The sequence below is a fragment of the Sander vitreus genome, chromosome 4, assembly GCF_031162955.1.
Source record: "Sander vitreus isolate 19-12246 chromosome 4, sanVit1, whole genome shotgun sequence".
Classification (NCBI taxonomy): domain Eukaryota; kingdom Metazoa; phylum Chordata; class Actinopteri; order Perciformes; family Percidae; genus Sander; species Sander vitreus.
This window is the reverse complement of record NC_135858.1, coordinates 26,766,457-26,785,999: the sequence shown is the minus strand read 5'-3', so window position 1 is coordinate 26,785,999 and position 19,543 is coordinate 26,766,457. Positions and strand designations below refer to the sequence as shown.

Genomic DNA, 19,543 nt, shown 5'->3' with positions numbered 1-19,543 from the left:
CTCACAGTACCCCAAGCTCAAAATACAAGATGGCTGCCCCGTGCATCAACAGTAGTGATAGCTGTAGTAACATACAGTTTATTAGCACTTCTGTCTTATTTGTGTCTCATTAAACCAGTCGTATACACAGTCCTGTCCAAATTCTATCTGTGGACATGTTGTTACGCTGTTTGTATGCACAAAATACAGCTTAATGTGTTGTTATCAACTGGTATTGCTAACAGTGGCTAACCTGACCAGAGCTAACCCCACAATGGAAATCGGACTTGTTCAATGGGACGCATTCAACTCGGGTGCGACGTCATTCCCAACTCCGGCTTCCGAGTTCCGAGGTACATGGAACACACTATCAGCCACGTGCTGCAAGTTTTGGCTATGGCTCATTGGGGTTGCCTCAACTGCCACTTAAAACACTGAACACAGCTTCTTAAATACCTGGCTCCATTCACACTGCATGGCCATGGCCTGAATCTCAACTTCTGATTATATAAGTCATTTTGTCATTTATTCAGTCTTAAAATCTGTCTCATTTTTAAAAAGCCACTATGTGTAAGATTTGAAAAGCAGACACTATGGCATACACACATTATCCATTATGGTCTCAGACCTCTGAATCACTGCACACATTTTTTCCTTTCTTTTTCTCACCGATTCTAACAGGTCTGACGTTGAGCTCACTGACTGTCTGGCTATGATCACAACCGAGCCAATCAGAGCTTTGTAATTGGGTTTAAAACTGGGGACGCTTCCTTCTTATGTTACAGCCTATGACAGGACAGCAGAAAAATTGGCACGAAAATACCCTAAGCCTTACAGACACGACTCTTGAATTGACGCGTCTGTTCGATCATCGCGAAAAATGTCAAGTTAACTACTCCCAGCAGCCGCTGCCACAGCTTTGCGTTGACTGAAAATGTCAACGGGTTTTTATAGCAGAGGGGCCCTGCCTCGCCTGAGAATTAACAGCACCTCCGCTAAAGTCAGAGGAAATTATACGTGTTAATGAAAAATAATATCAGGTTTAATAAACTTCAAGGACAACAAGCAGTGGCAACAGTAGTCTTGGTTTGATCTCTCTTGATTCAGTTCAGAAAGTTCTAGATTGATTCCAGAAAAAAAATAAAAATAAAAATTGTGATTGTTGCGGGCAAAAATCCTTGATTATGCGGCACGTTTGCTTAAAAAATGCGATGGAATATGCGACATATTTATGCAACTTTATGCGATGAAATTGCGGGAACTTGCAAAAACTGCGGTTTCATCATGGCTTCATCGCGGGGTTTGCAACTTTTCGATGATGTTCACGTCGCGTAATTATGTCACTTCATAACGTTCCCATGGCAACAGGGGAAAATGGTTGCTCCTGTGTGAAGTAAACGCAGCATTTTTCAACTTTCTGCTAAGATATGTGTGACTTTTATGCAACGAAAATGCGGGGATTATGAAATCATGCAAGCCCCGCATATTTTGCGCGGAAATCAGCGTATTTGAAAACATGACGCCCCCGTACAAATATGCGGACTTTGGCAATTATGCATTGAATTATGCGATCGCATAATTGGATTTTTCTGGAGGGACTGGATTACACCGTGTGTTCCCTTTGCAGTAATAAACCAGAGCAGCATCGTCGGTATGTTCGGAGTTTTTACAAGCTGGGAAAGTTGAAACTAACGGCCCAATCAGTCACCCAATCTGCTGCTGAACTGCAGGTCAAACACCAAGCTGAAGTTAGTTTATTAATCACCCAGTTGGACACGGGTGATACCCAACAGTCTGCATCGACTGGAAGTCAGTCCAAAGTTTGGGTTGACGAGCTAGACTTGTATCGTTAATGTCACGATGCCAGACTGAATAATCAAGTGAACAAAATTCAGTCCGATTATCAGGATGGACTAACGTGCACCCCGACACATCCGACACAGCGGCACAGATGAGCAGGCTTCTTTTTATTTTTTTTTTATTTTTTTTTTTTACAAACTTACAAAATCCTACACATAGTGGTTTTAATTTAAGTGAGGACAGAAATCTGCCTGTATAGTGTGTGTCTTTTAATTTTTTTAAGCTGTTTCAAAAGAAAATCAGCTCGTCTCAAATAGTATTTGTACAGAAAGCCTTTAAGGGAACACGTCACCCAAAATGTTTCGTATCAGCTACTCACAACTTGGTCCGATGGAGTACCGGATGGTTCCATTCTCACATTCACAGAGAATAGAGGTTCAACCAGTGGAAGAGGTTTCTTGTAAGTTCATCAAAGACTCAGAAATATGATATTAAAAACGTGTCAAACTACTTGTTTATACTCTTTTCAGAGCCTTCTTGGCTGTGAACATGGGTCTTCATCTAGCGCTCCACTTGTCTATATCCACGACCTTCCACTTTCGGGATTGCTCCGTTGCCGCCGGAAATTCCGCCGAATGTCTCTCTTTTCGGCTGGATGTCCATTACCTTCCGCTTTCTTTGTGTTGGCGTTCTAAACTCCGGTGGATTTCTGAGGACTATGGTTAACTGCTCCTCAGATCTCTGCAGGGTCAATCCAGACAGCTAGCTAGACTATCTGTCCAATCTGAGTTTTCTGTTGACTTTTAAACGTACACGTTCCACCAAAACAAGTTCCTTCCTGAGGCTATGGCTCCGTCAGGCGCTTAGCGCCGCCCAAGACGATTGTGATTGGTTTAAACAAATGCCAATAAACCTGAGCATGTTTTTCTCCCATTCCAGAATGCTGTGTGGACTAGCCAGACCCTCTTCCGCAGCGCTGTGGAGGAAGGTCTGGCAAAGCGAGACTAGTGCTCCACTAACTCGAATGGGGACTGATGATTTAATCGTGCGTCTTTTCTAGACTTTCCTAATGTTATCGGACCGAATGTATCAATGTATGGGCTGTGACGTTAAAAATAAATGTATCCACTGATTTACAGACGCGTCTTTCTAAGTGAGTCTATGGGAAAAAGTCTTTTGGGGCCAGAGGGCATCACGTAACGGGCTGGGAGTTGCAATTCCACTGTTTGACACCCGTATTACTGCTCAATCACCATCGTGTTACCCCATTCGGCAATAGATAGTGACTTAACAGACATTTATTTAAATGAAAATGTTTGTGATTATTACTCTAAACCCCAAATTCCTGACTAGTCTAAAAAAAAAAAAACATACATACAAAGTCTGTGGAGAGAACTTAAAGGAGAAGGCAGGTGATATTCTTTTGGGTTTTTTTTTTTTTTTTATTTGTCAACAAATCCCATGAAAAGTCCAAAACCAACCATGTGTCAGTCTGTCTCTCATTACTTTCTGATATCCCTAACCTGTCTGTGGCTCTCAGACCCAAGCCCATTGGTTCCTACTGAAGACTGATCTTAAAGCCTTGGGATTTTTTTCCCCCCAAAACAGCTGGTCAATGTAGCTTTTAGCAAACATTAAACAGGGATAAATAGTGCATTTGTTGGGGACTATTTTCAGCAGCGGACTAATCCACATTCGGTGCTCTAGTGAGTATATGTGACAGCAGAACGGTATATGTGGGATTGAGACAAAATAAACTACAGTGTGTGTGTGTGTGTGTTCATGGTGATGAAGAAACATGTCACCCAGTGCAACAGTGTTGCTCACTGATGTGTTTTTAATAGTATTTGGACAACAATTAAGCTCTATGGCACAGAGGAAGAAGATATATTAGGCTTTGCGTACACACACACACAATACTTGTTATTGTTAACAGTTCATAGTTGGATTTGGTCTTTTCATGGGATTTGTGGACAAAATATCACCAGATTTATCCTTGAATCCTAGGACCAAAACAATAATTTTCTGATCTCAATAAATGTATTACACTGAGATCACATAATAACTTCCTTGTACTCATGAGAAAACATTATCTATGTCTGTATTTGATTCTGTTAAAGGAAATGGGAGTACAAACAGCAGTCCAGGTTGCAAGGGATGAGAAACTAGAAAGAAAAAAAGTAAAAATGTTGGGTGACGTATTCCTTTAAAAAGTCTCCATGCCCTCTCACCCTCACCCCTCTGGAACAAAGGATCGACCACCGATCGTCTCACGAACATTCAGAGTAGCGATCTGAGCGCTGAAGAAGGACCGTTAACAGGAGCGAGGAAAGGAAGTCCCCCTTTTTCCAGGAAAAAGCACCTGGAGGCAGTTGAGGCCTCCTCCTTTCTGCTCGAGTTCAATCACAAAACGTCACCCGTCGTCGTCTGATTCTGACTCTGTCCTGTTGGCATTTAATTTAACAGAGAGCAGAATTCAAAAAGGACCACACGTTCCTCTCCTGTGCTTTTCCAGAGCGAAAAGAGAAACAGAGGAATTAAAAACGTGGCTAATTTAAAACCTCTCTGTCTCTCTCTCTCTCTGCATTTCTCACTCAATCTGACAGGAGAGAAAAAACAAAAACTACTTGATTCGGCTTCCAAACTTCTCCCTCTGTCTGTCTGTCTGTCCGTCCCTCTTCTTTCTGTGTCCGTGTCTTGGTCTGTTTTGCACCGTGGAGGCCAGTGGGGGGGTGGGGGAGGGCGCTGTTAGGAAGCCTTGCCCAGCTCTATCTTCTTCTGGATGACCCGAGCTGAGTGATAGATGAACGAGTCGATCAGACCGGCCACTGCAGGAGTCCAGCAGACAGGAAACAGAAGAAAGCAGGAGAAAAAGAGAGTCAGGTTTCATTTAAAATTCCTATTCATATCCACATTTCAGTCTTAGTCCGTATATTATCATCAGGTAACACACAGCGTCAAATGACGTGATCACGTGGAGGGACTGACCTGTAAATACACCTCCAATAATGGCACAAACTCCTGTTAGGAAGTGTGTGAATGATCTGAACAGAAAGAAAGAGAGGATATTGACTCAACAATAAGGTTAAACATTCTTCTTTTTTCGTCGTAACTGTGCGTCCTTATTAAATATGAGGCATTTAAATTGACTTCTTGTACTATGATATTGCCTTTAAATGTCCCTTAAAACCATTTCCCCTTTAAATTAGCCTTCTTAATACTAGTATTGCATTTATTAATTTGGCATCTGCTTGTTCCAAAATCTTGACTAAAGCTAGTTAAGACCATACATTTAAGACACTGAAAGCATCAGTGATGTATTCAAACCTAGAATACACCTTATTGTTCAACCAGTTGAACCATTACATTGAATGGGAAAAACTGCCATGTTAATAGTATTTTTTTTTTTTTTTTTTTTTTAAACATCAACACAAAACAAACTAGAAGGACAAGACCAAGGTGCAGTGTGAATTTTCCCAGTCAGGAACTTGTTTTTCCGATTATTCAGACACCACATGAATGCAGCACAAATGCCCTATTTTATATTGTTAAAGAAAGTGGAAAAAAGATTTGTGTATGCCACTCTCCATTGACAAGTGTTAACTTCCTTGAAGGAGGGTACTCTGTGAAGTTTAAAGAGAGGGAGTTAGATTTTTAAGTGGCATGTGGCACGTGCCAGTGGCATGTACTTCCAGTACTTCCGTATGCTAATGCGTGTGAATTGACGCCGTAGCAAGTAGTATGAAATGGCGAAAATCCGTTTAGGTATGTTGGTCGGGGTGGAGGATGGGTAAAACACAGGACTTTCACCCAGGAGAGGGAGGATCGAGTCCCGCATGTGACTGTGTCCCGCGATTTATATTTCCTTTTTCTCTTTTTGTTGTTTTCCTAACCCTAACCCCGTTATTCTTTTCCTAAACCCAACCGTTTCTTCTTTTCCTGAACGCAACCCACGTGTCACGTAGCCTCGCGATAACACGCCACGTGGCTTTAGAAAATGCCACGTATATTTTAACGAAATCTTACGTTATAAGTTATATTTTACGTCTTACGGTGAAGAACATGCCACTTCCGGCTGCCACATGCCACTTAAAAATCAAACTCCTACTGAGTTTAAAACTATTGGATCTGCCCAGAGCCACTCTGGATCTGCCATAACCAATCACTAACGTTTGGTCGTGATGTATGTCATGCGCATGTGCAACAAGAGGGGAGACCGACAACTATCGGCTTATATTTAGCATTAGCATTGCTAGCATTAGCCTTAGCCAACTCCTTCACCACTACCAGAGCAAGCTGGAAAAGCTAACTTTTCCCGAACCCCGTGGGGAGGAGGGCCACAACATCATGGCCACCAACACAACTTAGCAAAGATTGTTCTGTCTCGGGCTTTAACTTCTGGATATTCGGCAGTGTTGCCACAACGGACCGAATGGCTTCGCTCGCATCTTTCTCGCGTCATCGTTCTCAGCCACTCCCTCTGTTTGCTGCTTGGACTGCCAAATATTTGGCCAGAGAAAACCCAAGAATATACCGCGAACCCAGACGGAGTACTGAAGGGAAATGAAAATTGAGCAGAAGTACGTAGGAGGACGGAGCCAGGCTATGACTTGAGTACACTCCAAAATGTGAATGGGTTTACCTTGGCCAATGCTACACCCTTTCACCAAGTTTCATGAGAATCTGGCCAGAAGTTTCTTTTCTGTAATCCTGCTGACAAGACAGACAAACCACCAAACAAACCGAGCTGAAATCATTACCTCCTTTATGGAGGTATCAAATAATCTTTGAAACAGATCCCTTAGACTTGTGACCAAGATACAAACTGAGCATGTCAATTAAAATTAAAATATAAACTAAACCCGGACAATTTATCGGTCTATCTCGACTACTAGTTTGTGAAAATGTATTGTGAGAGTTCGAACAAAGCTCAGCTGCATAACATGCATTTGCAATTCAATTTTATTTATAGTATCAAATCATAACAAGAGTTATTTCAAGACACTTTACAGATAGAGTCGGTCTACACCACACTCTATAATTTACAAAGACCCAACAATTCCAGTAATTCCCCCAAGAGCAAGCATTTAGTGCGACAGTGGTGAGGAAAAACTTCCTTTAGGAAGAATCCTCGGACAGAGCCAGGCTCTTGTTAGGCGGTGTCTGACGGTGCCGGATGGGGGTGCGATGAACAGTGCAATTAGAGCTGGGTGATAGTTCCGACATTGTGTATTCACTCTCAGTGGAATCCTATCATGATGGTAGGATCACATAGGTCTTACAAAATGATGTTGAATAATGCATGTTCATTTACTAAGCTTGGAGCCATAATCTGTGCACAAGTTAAAAAAGCATCAAGGTCTCGTGCCAGTATAGTGTCAACACCAGCTGTCCAATTGGCACTTGGTATGTAATTTACATGCTAAAAGTTCAACACGGCCAAAAGCTAAAAGACTCATAACAGTCGAGAGACACTTCGCCAATTTTGAATCAGTTTGTGTGAACGAGACATCAGCGAAGTCAAAGGAAAATTGAAATGAGAGGGACATAACGTTTATAAAAGTGCTGCAACTGACAGCACTGTCTCCTACCTTTGTTTCTCTGTGAATTTAACCATCATGGGTGACAGCTCATATAAAACAAAGACCCCCGGCAGCCCCTGGTCTCCTATTAGCCCGTTGGCCACTTTCTCATGCCTGGTCACCGAGAACTGGTTTGTTTTTACCACCTGCAAAACACAAAATGACAACAAAACACGGTTTTGATGAGGTTAAATGTAGCCTGGTAAATTCAATTAAACATTAGATTAGATGGGGTAAGACAAACCCATTTGACAAGGAACTTACTAAAGATAATGTTACGAAAAGAAAAAGGATACGAAAAGGTTCTGTACAGCACCAACCTTTCATAAAACAATGAGATGCAACACTTTCTTGATGTGTTGCTTTAACATCTCTGAGCTAACCAATCTAGTTGTTTTTGTTGGTTTGATAAGGCTTGGAATGTAAGAGGAATTTTAGGGAACAAATGTAAAATTAAAAAAGGTCCCATAGAATGAAAATTTCACTTCATGAGGGTTTTTTTAACATTAATATGAGTTCCCCTAGCCTGCCTATGGTCCCCCAGTGGCTAGAAATGGTGATAGGTGTACAGTGGGGCAAAAACGTATTTAGTCAGCCACCAATTGTGCAAGTTCTCCCACTTAAAAAGATGAGAGAGGCCTGTAATTTTCATCATAGGTACACTTCAACTATGAGAGACAAAATGAGAAAAAAAAATCCAGAAAAATCACATTGTAGGATTTGTTAATGAATTTATTTGCAAATTATGGTGGAAAATAAGTATTTGGTCAATAACAAAAGTTCATCTCAATACTTTGTTATATACCCTTTGTTGGCAATGACAGAGGTCAAACGTTTTCTGTAAGTCTTCACAAGGTTTTCACACACTGTTGCTGGTATTTTGGCCCATTCCTCCATGCAGATCTCCTCTAGAGCAGTGATGTTTTGGGGCTGTCACTGGGCAATACGGATTTTCAACTCCCTCCAAAGATTTTCTATAGGGTTGAGATCTGGAGACTGACTAGGCCACTCCAGGACCTTGAAATGCTTCTTACGAAGCCACTCCTTCGTTGCCCGGGCGGTGTGTTTGGGATCATTGTCATGCTGAAAGACCCAGCCACGTTTCATCTTCAATGCCCTTGCTGATGGAAGGAGGTTTTCACTCAAAATCTCACGATACATGGCCCCATTCATTCTTTCCTTTACACAAATCAGTCGTCCTGGTCCCTTTGCAGAAAAACAGCCCCAAAGCATGATGTTTCCACCCCCATGCTTCACAGTAGGTATGGTGTTCTTTGGATGCAACTCAGAATTCTTTCCCCTCCAAACACGACGAGTTGAGTTTTTACCAAAACGTTCTATTTTGGTTTCATCTGACTATATGACATTCTCCCAATCCTCTTCTGGATCATCCAAATGCTCTCTAGCAAACTCCAGACAGGCCTGAACATGTACTGGCTTAAGCAGGGGGACACGTCTGGCACTGCAGGATTTGAGTCCCTGGTGGCATAGTGTGTTACTGATGGTAGCCTTTGTTACTTTGGTCCCAGCTCTCTGCAGGTCATTCACTAGGTCCCCACGTGTGGTTCTGGGATTTTTGCTCACCATTCTTGTGATAATTTTGACCCCACGAGGTGAAATCTTGCGTGGAGCCCCGGATCGAGGGAGATTATTAGTGGTCTTGTATGTCTTTCAATTTCTTACAATTGTTCCCACAGTTGATTTCTTCACACCAAGCTGCTTACCTATTGCAGATTCAGTCTTCCCAGCCTGGTGCAGGTCTACAATTTTGTTTCTGGTGTCCTTTGACAGCTCTTTGGTCTTGGCCATAGTGGAGTTTGGAGTGTGACTGTTTGAGGTTGTGGACAGGTGTCTTTTATACTGATAACAAGTTCAAACAGGTGCCATTAATACAGGTAACGAGTGGAGGACAGAGGAGCCTCTTAAAGAAGAAGTTAGAGGTCTGTGAGAGCCAGAAATCTTGCTTGTTTGTAGGTGACCAAATACTTATTTTCCCAAGGAATTTGCAAATAAATTCATTAAAAATCCTACAATGTGATTTTCTGGATTTTTTTCTCCCATAGTTGAAGTGTACCTATGATGAAAATTGCAGGCCTCTCTCATCTTTTTAAGTGGGAGAACTTGCACAATTAGTGGCTGACTAAATACTTTTTTGCCCCACTGTAAACCAAGCCCTGGGTATCCTGCTCTGCCTTTGAGAAAATTAAAGCTCAGATGGGCCGATCTGGAATCTTCCCTTATGACGTCATAAGGAGGAAGGTTACCTCCCCTTTCTCTTCTTTGCCTGCTGCCCACAGCTACCCAGAGAATTTGGCCCACCCATGTGGAAATAGAGCTACTGTCACTGCCCGATGTGAGTCGAGTGCAGATGTGAGTTGCGCATGCGTCACTTTGCGATAAGTAGCCTACAAGATGGTAGGCTACAAGATGCTAAAGAGACTTCTGTAATGTCAATACAGTAAAAATGGACCTACAACGAAGTTCGTTCACTGCTAGCTACAAGTAAGCAATCAAACACAACAAAGGCTGTCCCTTGAATGGCGTTTTGAGCTAACGTTAGCAATCAAACAATCATAGATAGCTAAAACGTTTTTGAAATGATTTCCATCTTCTGTTATTGTATGTAAAGAGAAAAGTTTATTATTTTATGGATTTCACAAATTTCAGTATGACACGTTATGCCGTAAACTGTTTAAATCTGGGCATGCGCGACTCACATCTGCACTCGACTGACATCGGGCAGTGACACTACAACCGTGGCCGCAAGCTGGTCAAGGCCACACCCCCACTCTCCACCTTGCCCCCCCTCTCTCCTCCTCAATAGCATTTAAAGCGACAGACACAGAAATGGCACATCCTAAGGAAAGCTCATTGTGGGACTGGCTCTAGTGGCTGTAATTCTGCACCAAGGCAGAATTTCGGGAAAGAGACTTCAGATACAGTATTAGGGGACCACTAAGGCCTATATAAAAGCATCCAAAAAGCAGCATGTCATAGGACCTTTAACTCACCTCTCCATCAGTTTTCACGTAGATGGTAGGAACAATTTTCACAAAATACTGGTACATCATTGATGCTGTGGGGAGAGAAAGGACATCCTTGTTAAAACTAAAAACACACAGAGGACACTTGAGATCAACATGATTGGTAATAATCTTTGATGTACCAAACGGAATCAAACGGTAGGCCAAGATAAAAGAGGAGGAAATAAGGAAACCAATGGGTATTATCAAACATTACAGAGCAAACAATTATCAGACCAGAATGTAAGAAGTTGGATTTTAAGTAAGATCATTTGGAATATGAGGATTATTACAGCAGTAACGCGTGTTAAAAACAGCATTAAAACAACTTGCAGTATATTCTACTCTAGTTCATTCTACACTAATAAAACAGGAGAGCTTTAGCATTGTCTCAGGATCAACCGCTATCTGATTAACTTAACGTACGTATTAGGGATGCACCGATCAGACTTTTTCCAGTCCCGATACCGATGCCTGGGCTTTATGTATCCGTCGATACCCGATACCGATCCGATACTGTTGTTGAATTAATAATACACTGTATACCTTTTCCACCTTATACCTTCCTTCCACCATGTGGAAGAGACTAAAGGCACCATACTTTCCTAACTAAACATTACTTTTTCTAACTAAGACAAAATAACATAGATGTAATGTATTGAATTCTTATTTATTTGTTATTTAAAAAACAACTCGAAAATCGAAATATAATCGAAAATATAATGTAATCAAACTTCTTAAAATACATTTAAATAAATAACAATAATGGGCCTTTATATAGGTTTATAATGACTTATTCTACTGTTTACTAAAAGCTTTGATTACTAAAGGGTTTGCTTGGCTCATCAACATTATACAATACCGTTAATATGAAGGAGAATCCATAAAACAGTTACAGAATCTAAACTATTTTTTTTCTGTAAACTGCAAAGTAGTAAAATAAACTCAATTCGAATGAATACACATACAAAATTTTAACATTGTTTCCCTTTCAAAACAAAATAGTTGTAAGCTAGTTGTATAAACACTACCTTGGCCACAGGTAAGTTAGGTTGTAGTGTGGTTGTAGTGGGCGACTGAACGTAGCTCCGCTGTCAGCCTCCTTCGCTGTTTGAATAATGTTTGTAGGTTGGCGGACAGATATTTCAGCGAGGCAAGGCATCTTAAATCCAGTGTCTTTCTCAACAGTCTGTAGCGGGACCGTAGTTGGATTGCGTTCATAATGTTGCTCCGCTGCATGCTTGAAGTGACAAGTCTTTCACGTTAGCACTGTAACGTTAGCACGGCCGAGTAATGTTAGAGCGACGGGCAACAACAGTGGCTAAATTATGTCCGATTTTTTAGAAACAAAAAACCTTGCAACAACAGACGGTTCTTCTCTTGAGCATACGTTGTTCTGGTGTATCTCCGTTCTTTCTTCACCCTCTAACTTTCTTCACTGTTCTTGAATGTGCAGTAGTAACAGACTGTTATGCTACCTGGCTAGCTGGCAGCTATAATGTTACCCAACATGCCGTTCGGCGGTGTAGCTACATTTGTAAATGTAAAATGATTAGTGTTAGAAACTGTTTAAGTCACAAATTGTTATGTGCTATGGTGTTTTATCCTTTTAAAGAAAGTTAGTTGTGGGTTATTAATTGTTGTGTTATAAAGTTACTACCATGAGTGAGAAGGGTACACAGTTAACAGGGGTCCCAGTGCTGCGACGGAGGAATAAAAAAAAAAATTGGATCGGCCCGTGGATCTGTTCATTTTTCCGATCCCCAATCCAGCCATTTTGTCAATATCGGGGCCGATATCCGATCTTAATATCGGATCGGTGCACCCCTAGTACGTATGTTCGATTTTAAAAAGTGGGCTGAGAAAGTCAGCGGTAGAAAATAACTGAGTACATTAACTCAATTACCGTACTTAAGTACAATTTTGACATACGTGTACTTTACTTGAGTAAGTACAGAGTTTCCATTTTCTGCTAGTTTATACTTCTACTACATTTACTCATTTGATAGCTATAGTTACTTTTTACATTAAAGACACATATGCTTACATGATATGATGCAGTACTATACTAATCTATCTAAATATCTACATCTTTGCTCAAAATTGACAAAAGACAACATTAGAATGCTCTTTGTGATAAAAACAGAATATAATATTCTACAATAATAGAACCGCGTGAAAGATGTCATTCTGCATAATGAGTAAATTGACTATGTACGTTTTGCTGATAATACAAGTAACATTATGTATGTGAACTTTTACTTGTAAAGACGTATTATTTCTACTTTTACAAATGATGGGACTGGGAGTACTTTTTCCACCACTGGCTCTTGAATGCAGTAAATACTTAAAAGCTAAATAATAGCAGTAATAAAATCAACCACAGGGTGGCGCTGTTTCTTTTTGTCCTACATCTTATAGCCCCTCGTTATCTGTCTCCTCCGTCCTTCTCTCCTTCCTCTATCCGGTTATGGAGGTCTGCTACAAAGGCATTTAAACGCAGCTGTGCTCCAAACTACGACAATCGTCCAGTTAGGAACCGCAAAACCCAGCTTATTTTAAACACATAGTTCAAGGTAAGGTCGATTTCCGACGAATCTTCCAGAAGGTGTTGATCAGAAAGACACATGTTGTCGGTGTAAACGTGCCGTGTTTATCTGTCAAGGCCACAGTCGACGTTAGCCTGTTAGTTAACGTGCATTAAACCCATAGACAGTAAAGGAAATAAACCGGTCTGTTGGAATAGAGTGTGAATTTGACAGAATTAACGTCACCATGGTATTGTATGGTTACCGTTTAAAGACTGCATCTAAACAAGCCGCTGGTTATTCCGTCTGCAAACGTAAACCCAAGTGTTCTCGCTAACGTTAATGCAATAACGTTACCACTGATGAACCTAAAGTTACAGGCTTAGCAACACAACTTAATCATTAACCAGCAGCTTAACTAACGTTACCAAATGTCTTTAGTTAAAGGAACACGCCGACTTATTGGGATTTGAATTTATTCACCGTATCCCCCAGAGTTAGATAAATCTATACATACCCTTCTCATGTCTGTGCGTGTCGTAACTCTGTCTGACGCACTCACCGCTAGCCTCGCTTAGCACAGATCCTGGAGTTAACCGGCTCCATCTAGCCTACTGCTCCCAAGAATAGGTGACAAAATAACTCCAACATTTCCCGTTTACATGTTGTGATTTGTATAGCCACAGCGTGTACAAATAACAAGGTCACATGAGACACAGCCATCTTCTAACTTATGGTTAGAACCTATGGTTAAAATTTGTAACCTATGGTTTGAAGATGAGAATAATTCTCAGAAGGCGAAGCACTGCTACTTGGGCGGAGTGATTTGCTCGCAGCACCTGAGAAGCCCCGTGGTGAGGAACAGATAGTTCGCCTGGAGTTCCAAGTAGCAGTGCTTCGCCTTCTGAGAATATAGTTCCCAGTATGTATACGGTTAGAAGATAGCGGTGTCTCATGTGACCTTGTTATTTGTACACGCTGTGACTATACAAATCACAACATGTAAATAGGAAAATGTTGGCGTTATTTTATCACTTATTGGGAGCAGTAGGCTAGATGGAGACGGCTACCTCCAGGGCGCATCAGGCGGTTATGACACGCACGGAGATGAGAAGGGTATGTATGGACTTATCTAACTCTGGGGGATACGGTGAATAAGCTAAAGTCCCAATAAGTTGGCGTGCAACGCTAGTAGCTAGTTAGGACGGTCAGCTTGGTAAGCATTAAAGACTGGTTAGGTAGTAAAATAACTGACTAGTAGCAAGATCGATACAAAGGTCAAACACTAAAATATGAATTTCTTAACTTGCACTGTGTATTGAAAGCATTAGTGGCAAAGTGGCAAAGAAAAGAAAGTATACTCCCAAAAGTCAGTAGGCCTACGCATAAGGTTACTAAAAAATATGATTGATTTTGAGAGTGTGGTTAATTCACTGAAATACACAAAGGAAATAAGCAGCTCAAAGCTGGAAAAGGTACAGGCTAACCTATTGCAGGTGCTTTAGGAGAACATACTCCCATACAAACTTAAAAAAAACAAACTACTTTGGTGAAGCATTTCTTTGTCTTCTGGTGATTAAGCCATGACATTAATAATTAAATCACAGGGCTGGGCTCTGAACCTTCAGACCTGCTCAGTATCTGATACTATCGGAGTATGTTGTCGTCATCTACTGATCCATCCATCCATCTCATCTCTAGCCTGTCTTCTCTCCGTCTTTCCTCTCCAGATGCCAGTGGCTGTAGGTCCGTATGGCCAGACCCAACCCAGCTGTTTTGACCGGGTCAAGATGGGCTTCATGATGGGGTTTGCAGTGGGAATGGCTGCTGGTGCCATGTTTGGCACTTTCTCCTGTCTCAGGTAACTCTGCACTTAGTGTGCACCCAAACTATTCTGTTCTTAAAGAAACGGCAACTGTGTATGTGGTGAAATTTGAAAATGTGGACCTGGTGTCTATTAAGACAAGCGGTTATAGTCCAGGAGCAGAATAATGTGAACTTTCCCTGAGTTTGAGACCTGGTGTGGTTGGGGGTTCCGATTCCTTCAGGAGTACCTGTCTGTTTCCCAAGACCTACCAAATATCATAAATGGCATCATCAAGTAGTCGTTTTGTGTGTGTTCTGTACGATTCTGAGTAATGTCTATAAACAATGTTAAATGACACAATGCAAACATTGGAAAAGGTAAATTGCATTATTAGTTATAGCTATTGCTGGGAGTTTTTTATTTTTTTTTATTTTTTATTTATTAACAGAGGGTTAATTGGAAGAGTACTTGATTTGGTGATAGACCAAAAGGATCTGCAGAGTAACTTAAAAAGTTGAAATAATTTACCAGATCTCTAACTCACTGTCCACATCAGATATTTTATCAGCAACTAAAATAGGTCTGTTGTTGTGCTGTTCCCCTGATTTCAAACAAACTGGGCCAATCAAGCGTTTGTAGGAAAACAGGCTAACATGAACAGCCTGATTAATGAAGTGAAGCAAAAACGGCAAGAAACATTTCAGTTGACACTTAATAAAATCAAACTGTCACTTCTGTCTCAAGGATTGGAATGCGTGGCAGGGAGCTGATGGGAGGAGTGGGCAAGACCATGATGCAGAGCGGGGGGACGTTCGGCACCTTCATGTCCATCGGTATGGGCATCCGCTGCTGAGGAGGAGGAGGAACCTCCTCCTCTATACGACTATACAGCTATGGGACTTTTCCAGTAACTACAAGTACAGCTCTCTGTCTGCTCAATGCTGTCACACTCTCAACCGACAGTCTAGTTTTGTCAATAAAAGTTCAGATGACAAATGGTTCTCAGAGTGGATGTGTTACACTTTCTGAAGCTGCCAACATCCTGCCCAGAGTGGCAGACGCAAAACAGCTCATTTAATTTCAAAGGAAAATTCCACCTGCAGACGCAGCGCACTTTGTAAAGTATCTATCCTATGCAGGGGTTGCCGACCTTTTTAATATGAAGTGCCATTTTTTTAAATGTTCTTGTTAATCAGTGTGCCATAACAACGTTAAGTCTGCCATCATCTACAGAGCCCGCTCAGGCAGTGTTATTTTTTTCCTTCTTGCTGCATTCTGTGAAGAAGGCAACGCGTACTAGCCAATCAGAGGCAGAATAGGGCAGGTCTTCACATAATGTGGAAAAAGTCAGTCAAATTATCCTAAATAACCAATGGCTGTGAAGGAGGTCATTTGGCATGTGGATTGCCAGTGGTGGCACACGTGCCTAAGGTTGCTGACCCCTGAGGCTTGTACTACGAAGCAAGATCAACATGCCCTGGATTTCTTTCAGTTACCCGGCTTCACTAACCCTAACCACTGCTGTCCTGCATAAGCTGTGTCACGACGCTGGTTATCAACTAGTTCAGTCAACCCAGGGTTTCCCAATCCAGCGGTGCGCACGTTCACATAAAAGAGGCTGTTTGCACAGCACGACCAATCGCAAACATCTACCAGAGCCACATATTTTATATAAGAAGGGCAAACTATAATTCTACATAAATATGAAGAACACAGACATGGTTTTACAGGCAAAACGCAATACAGTCGCTGCTTCCTAAAACGGGAGGAAAGCTGGCAAAAAAATAGCCGCCGCTGTAAATAAATAAAACGCTTATTTATCAGTCCCTCCAGAAAAACGTGATTATGCGATCGCATAATTCAATGCATAATCAGCCAAAGTCCGCATATTTATGCAGGGGCCGCATTTTTTTTCAATATTGATTTTATATATTTCCGCGCAAAATATGCGGGGCTTGCATGATTTCATAATCCCCGCATTTTCGTTGCAAAAAAGTCACATCTTAGCAGAAAGTTGAAAAATGTTGCGTTTACTTCACACGAGCAGCCATTTTCGTTATGAAGTGACGTAATTACGCGACGTGAACATCATCGAAAAGCTGCAAACCCCGCGATGAAGCCATGATGAAACAAAAAATTTTCCCGCAATTTCATCGCATAAAATTGCATAAATATCCCGCATATTCCATCGCAGTTTTTTAAGAAAACGTGCCGCATAATCAAGGATTTTTGCCCGCAACAATCACAAAAAAACTTTCTCTGGAAGAACTGATTAATATCACTTCCCCATCGGCCAAGATCTGACCATAATTACACTTGTGCTTTCCATAAAGTGTCGTTGCTTTAGCCTAGTATTTCAGTTGCAACCCTGGCAGTGATCATGTGCGTGTTGGCAACACACGGCTCAAGAAGCCGACAAATACCCTATACGTAATTCCCTCTGCTGAAAATCTATATCTTTCATAAAAATACCCATCAGGGAATGTTAACGGGGTTGTCGGTCTCTAAATGTTTTAACTTTTCTGAGCGCACCTCTCTCTCTGCGCACCGAGCTCCGCCTGATCTTCTAAGAACGGTGACGCCGTTATCGATCCGGTATTGATTGGTCAGTAGGCGGTGCTTTTACACCGGTTGATCTCTAATCTCCAACTTAACCTGCTCCCGAGCAGGTTAGGTGTTCAGCATAAGTTACCACAGCGATTTAACCCGGTAACAAGTGATCCACCGTCGTGATACCCAAAACCCTGGGTTGAACCTGAAGTTACCTCGTAAATGCCAAATCTTGTTTCGTAGTACAGGCCCCTGATCCTATGTATCTTCTCTCTGATTTGGTGCAAAATGCAGCTAAAGAAAGAAGCTCACTCTCCCATTCTGAGGGTCTGACAAGAAAAACCAAAGGTTTAGTCTATATATGTTTGAAACTGGTTGAGTGAAACCAAGGTGGGCTTTTGTTCTACTTGGGTTCAACTCTGAGCAGGTAAATTCAGCCCTTGAGCCAGTCGCTGAACCAGTAACTACTTCTTCCAGGGTCCGGTGCAAATGTGCATTGATTGTTAAGGATGCTGTTACATCACTGGTTGTAAACGCCCTGTAAAAGCCCTTCCTTTGTTCCTCACACAGTCATTGTTGGGTAGTGCATCGACGTCCACACAGCCATGAACAGATGAAGAAAATTACATCATCGGCTATGACGGGGTTTTCAAACCCAAGATGTAAAAAAATTCTGGCCGAAGCATTGACATGATTAAAAGGTAAGAGGTAATGGAAAAATGATCCATTTATTTTTGAAGAAAACATTTAGTTTGAACACTAAGGGCCCTATCTTGCACCCGGTGCAGCGCAAAGCTCGACGCAAGTGTCTTTGCTGGTTTAAGACCGACACAGTTGTCAATTCCCCGTCCAGCGCCCGCGTCTTTTAAATAGCAAATGCACCTGCGCCCATGGGTGTGCTGGTCTTACAGGGAGGTGTGTTCAGGTGCATTCTTGGTTTATTGCTATCTTGACGCAGCGGGAAGTGATCGCACCATTGACCAACAAAGACCTGGTCTAAAGTCAATAGCGCAGCATTTCATTGTTATTTCAACAGCAAATTAGTAAAATGCGTCTAGGCTTGGGCACAGCGCGCGCACATTATGCTTGTTACACACACACAGGGAAGCGCAGCAGTATACAAACACGCAAAAGATTACAAATAAAAAATATTAAGGTGCAAATCCGCCATCATAATAGCAATGCGCCAAGGTCCAAACGCGCCCGGCTTTTAAAGGGAATGGGAGATGACACTGATTGGTTTATAGCATGTTACGCCCAAAACACGCCTATGAATTAATGAAGTCACTAAGTACAACCCTTTTGAACCATGCGCCTGGCGCACGGACCCTTTTTTCTGCCGTCAAACTAGCAAAAAAAAAACGCCCTAAACGCACCTGCGCCAGACGCTTCACGCCGTGCGCTTAGATCGTTAAAATAGGGCCCTAAATGTTAAGTGTTACTGATGCTTATAGTGTTATTCCTGCCAGCATCATATTGAAAACAGTAAAAGCGTGAAATACTGACCTTGTGGCGCTGTGACGTCCGTCTCGTCCAGAGGGTTAACGATGCCGGGGTAGTCTTTACCAAACGACAGGTGTTTTATCAGATGGGTCATGTTTATCTGAAGGATGACAGAAAGATCAGAAGCTGGCAAGACTTTAACAACCTTTCAGAGTAATTAGCAGCAAGCAGGTTTTTCTATACAAAAAAAATGTCTTCATTCCCAGCTTTTTGTTTTTGTGACCGATCATAGTATCAGAACTTCAAACGCAAAATTTGATTTAACAGTTTGTCACCTCAAAAGCCATTTCCTAATATCATTAATCAAGGGTGTCGTGAACTGTTTATATAGTATTACTATGGACAATTTAGAATATTACAGTCAACTTGGTTTGGTCATGATTTTTCTAAAGTTATGCAAATCATCTTTAAATAAGCAAAGAAAACATCTGTACAATACACTACTCCAAAAAACAGTAGTTGCAGAAACTTTAAACATGAAAGAAAATGTCATCAGTTGAGTAACTTACGTTGTCTAAGCCGAAACTCTGTAGGTCGTGAACTGCAAACACAAACAAAGCCCATCACTTAATTTGTTAATTACCAATACTTCAAATACACAGTAAGAAAAGGAGTGTGAATGGGAGTTATTGGTTAGTTTGTGATTGATTACTTCCCATTGAATCAGCTGTTCAGTCTGAATAGTTTACAGATGTGAGGCAGCAAATGCAGCTCGCACAACAGCTGATATCAGAGTGAGTAGCTGGGTGTCCCATCTGGTCTCAGGGTGCT

The 19,543-nt window shown here is 41.6% G+C and overlaps 2 protein-coding genes across 3 annotated transcripts in view; one reads left to right on the top strand and one right to left on the bottom strand.

The window, feature by feature from the left end:
- Nucleotides 1-3,583: 3,583 nt before the first annotated feature.
- The window catches only part of ergic3 (ERGIC and golgi 3), a 29,463-nt gene continuing 13,503 nt past the window's right edge, over nt 3,584-19,543 (bottom strand). For both annotated transcript variants that reach the window (XM_078249245.1, XM_078249246.1), the window contains 6 exons: nt 19,282-19,313; nt 18,776-18,872; nt 10,373-10,437; nt 7,371-7,507; nt 4,768-4,823; nt 3,584-4,607 (listed from right to left, as the gene is read on the bottom strand). In XM_078249245.1, the coding sequence (XP_078105371.1) occupies nt 4,528-4,607; nt 4,768-4,823; nt 7,371-7,507; nt 10,373-10,437; nt 18,776-18,872; nt 19,282-19,313 (467 nt within the window). In that variant the 3' untranslated portion in view covers nt 3,584-4,527. The remainder of the gene's footprint in view (nt 4,608-4,767; nt 4,824-7,370; nt 7,508-10,372; nt 10,438-18,775; nt 18,873-19,281; nt 19,314-19,543) is intronic.
- On the top strand, nt 12,824-15,720 carry romo1 (reactive oxygen species modulator 1). The gene is made up of 3 exons (XM_078249247.1): nt 12,824-12,960; nt 14,643-14,773; nt 15,464-15,720. Exons 2-3 carry the CDS (start codon nt 14,643-14,645, stop codon nt 15,570-15,572), a joined length of 240 nt encoding a protein of 79 aa, XP_078105373.1. The 5' UTR covers nt 12,824-12,960; the 3' UTR covers nt 15,573-15,720.

Coding starts and splice junctions, on each gene's coding strand:
- romo1 (XM_078249247.1), top strand. CDS start 14,643: ATGCCAGTGGCTGTAGGTCCGTATGGCCAGACCCAACCCAGCTGTTTT. Junction 14,774..15,463: donor GGCACTTTCTCCTGTCTCAG/GTAACTCTGCAC, acceptor TTCTGTCTCAAG/GATTGGAATGCGTGGCAGGG.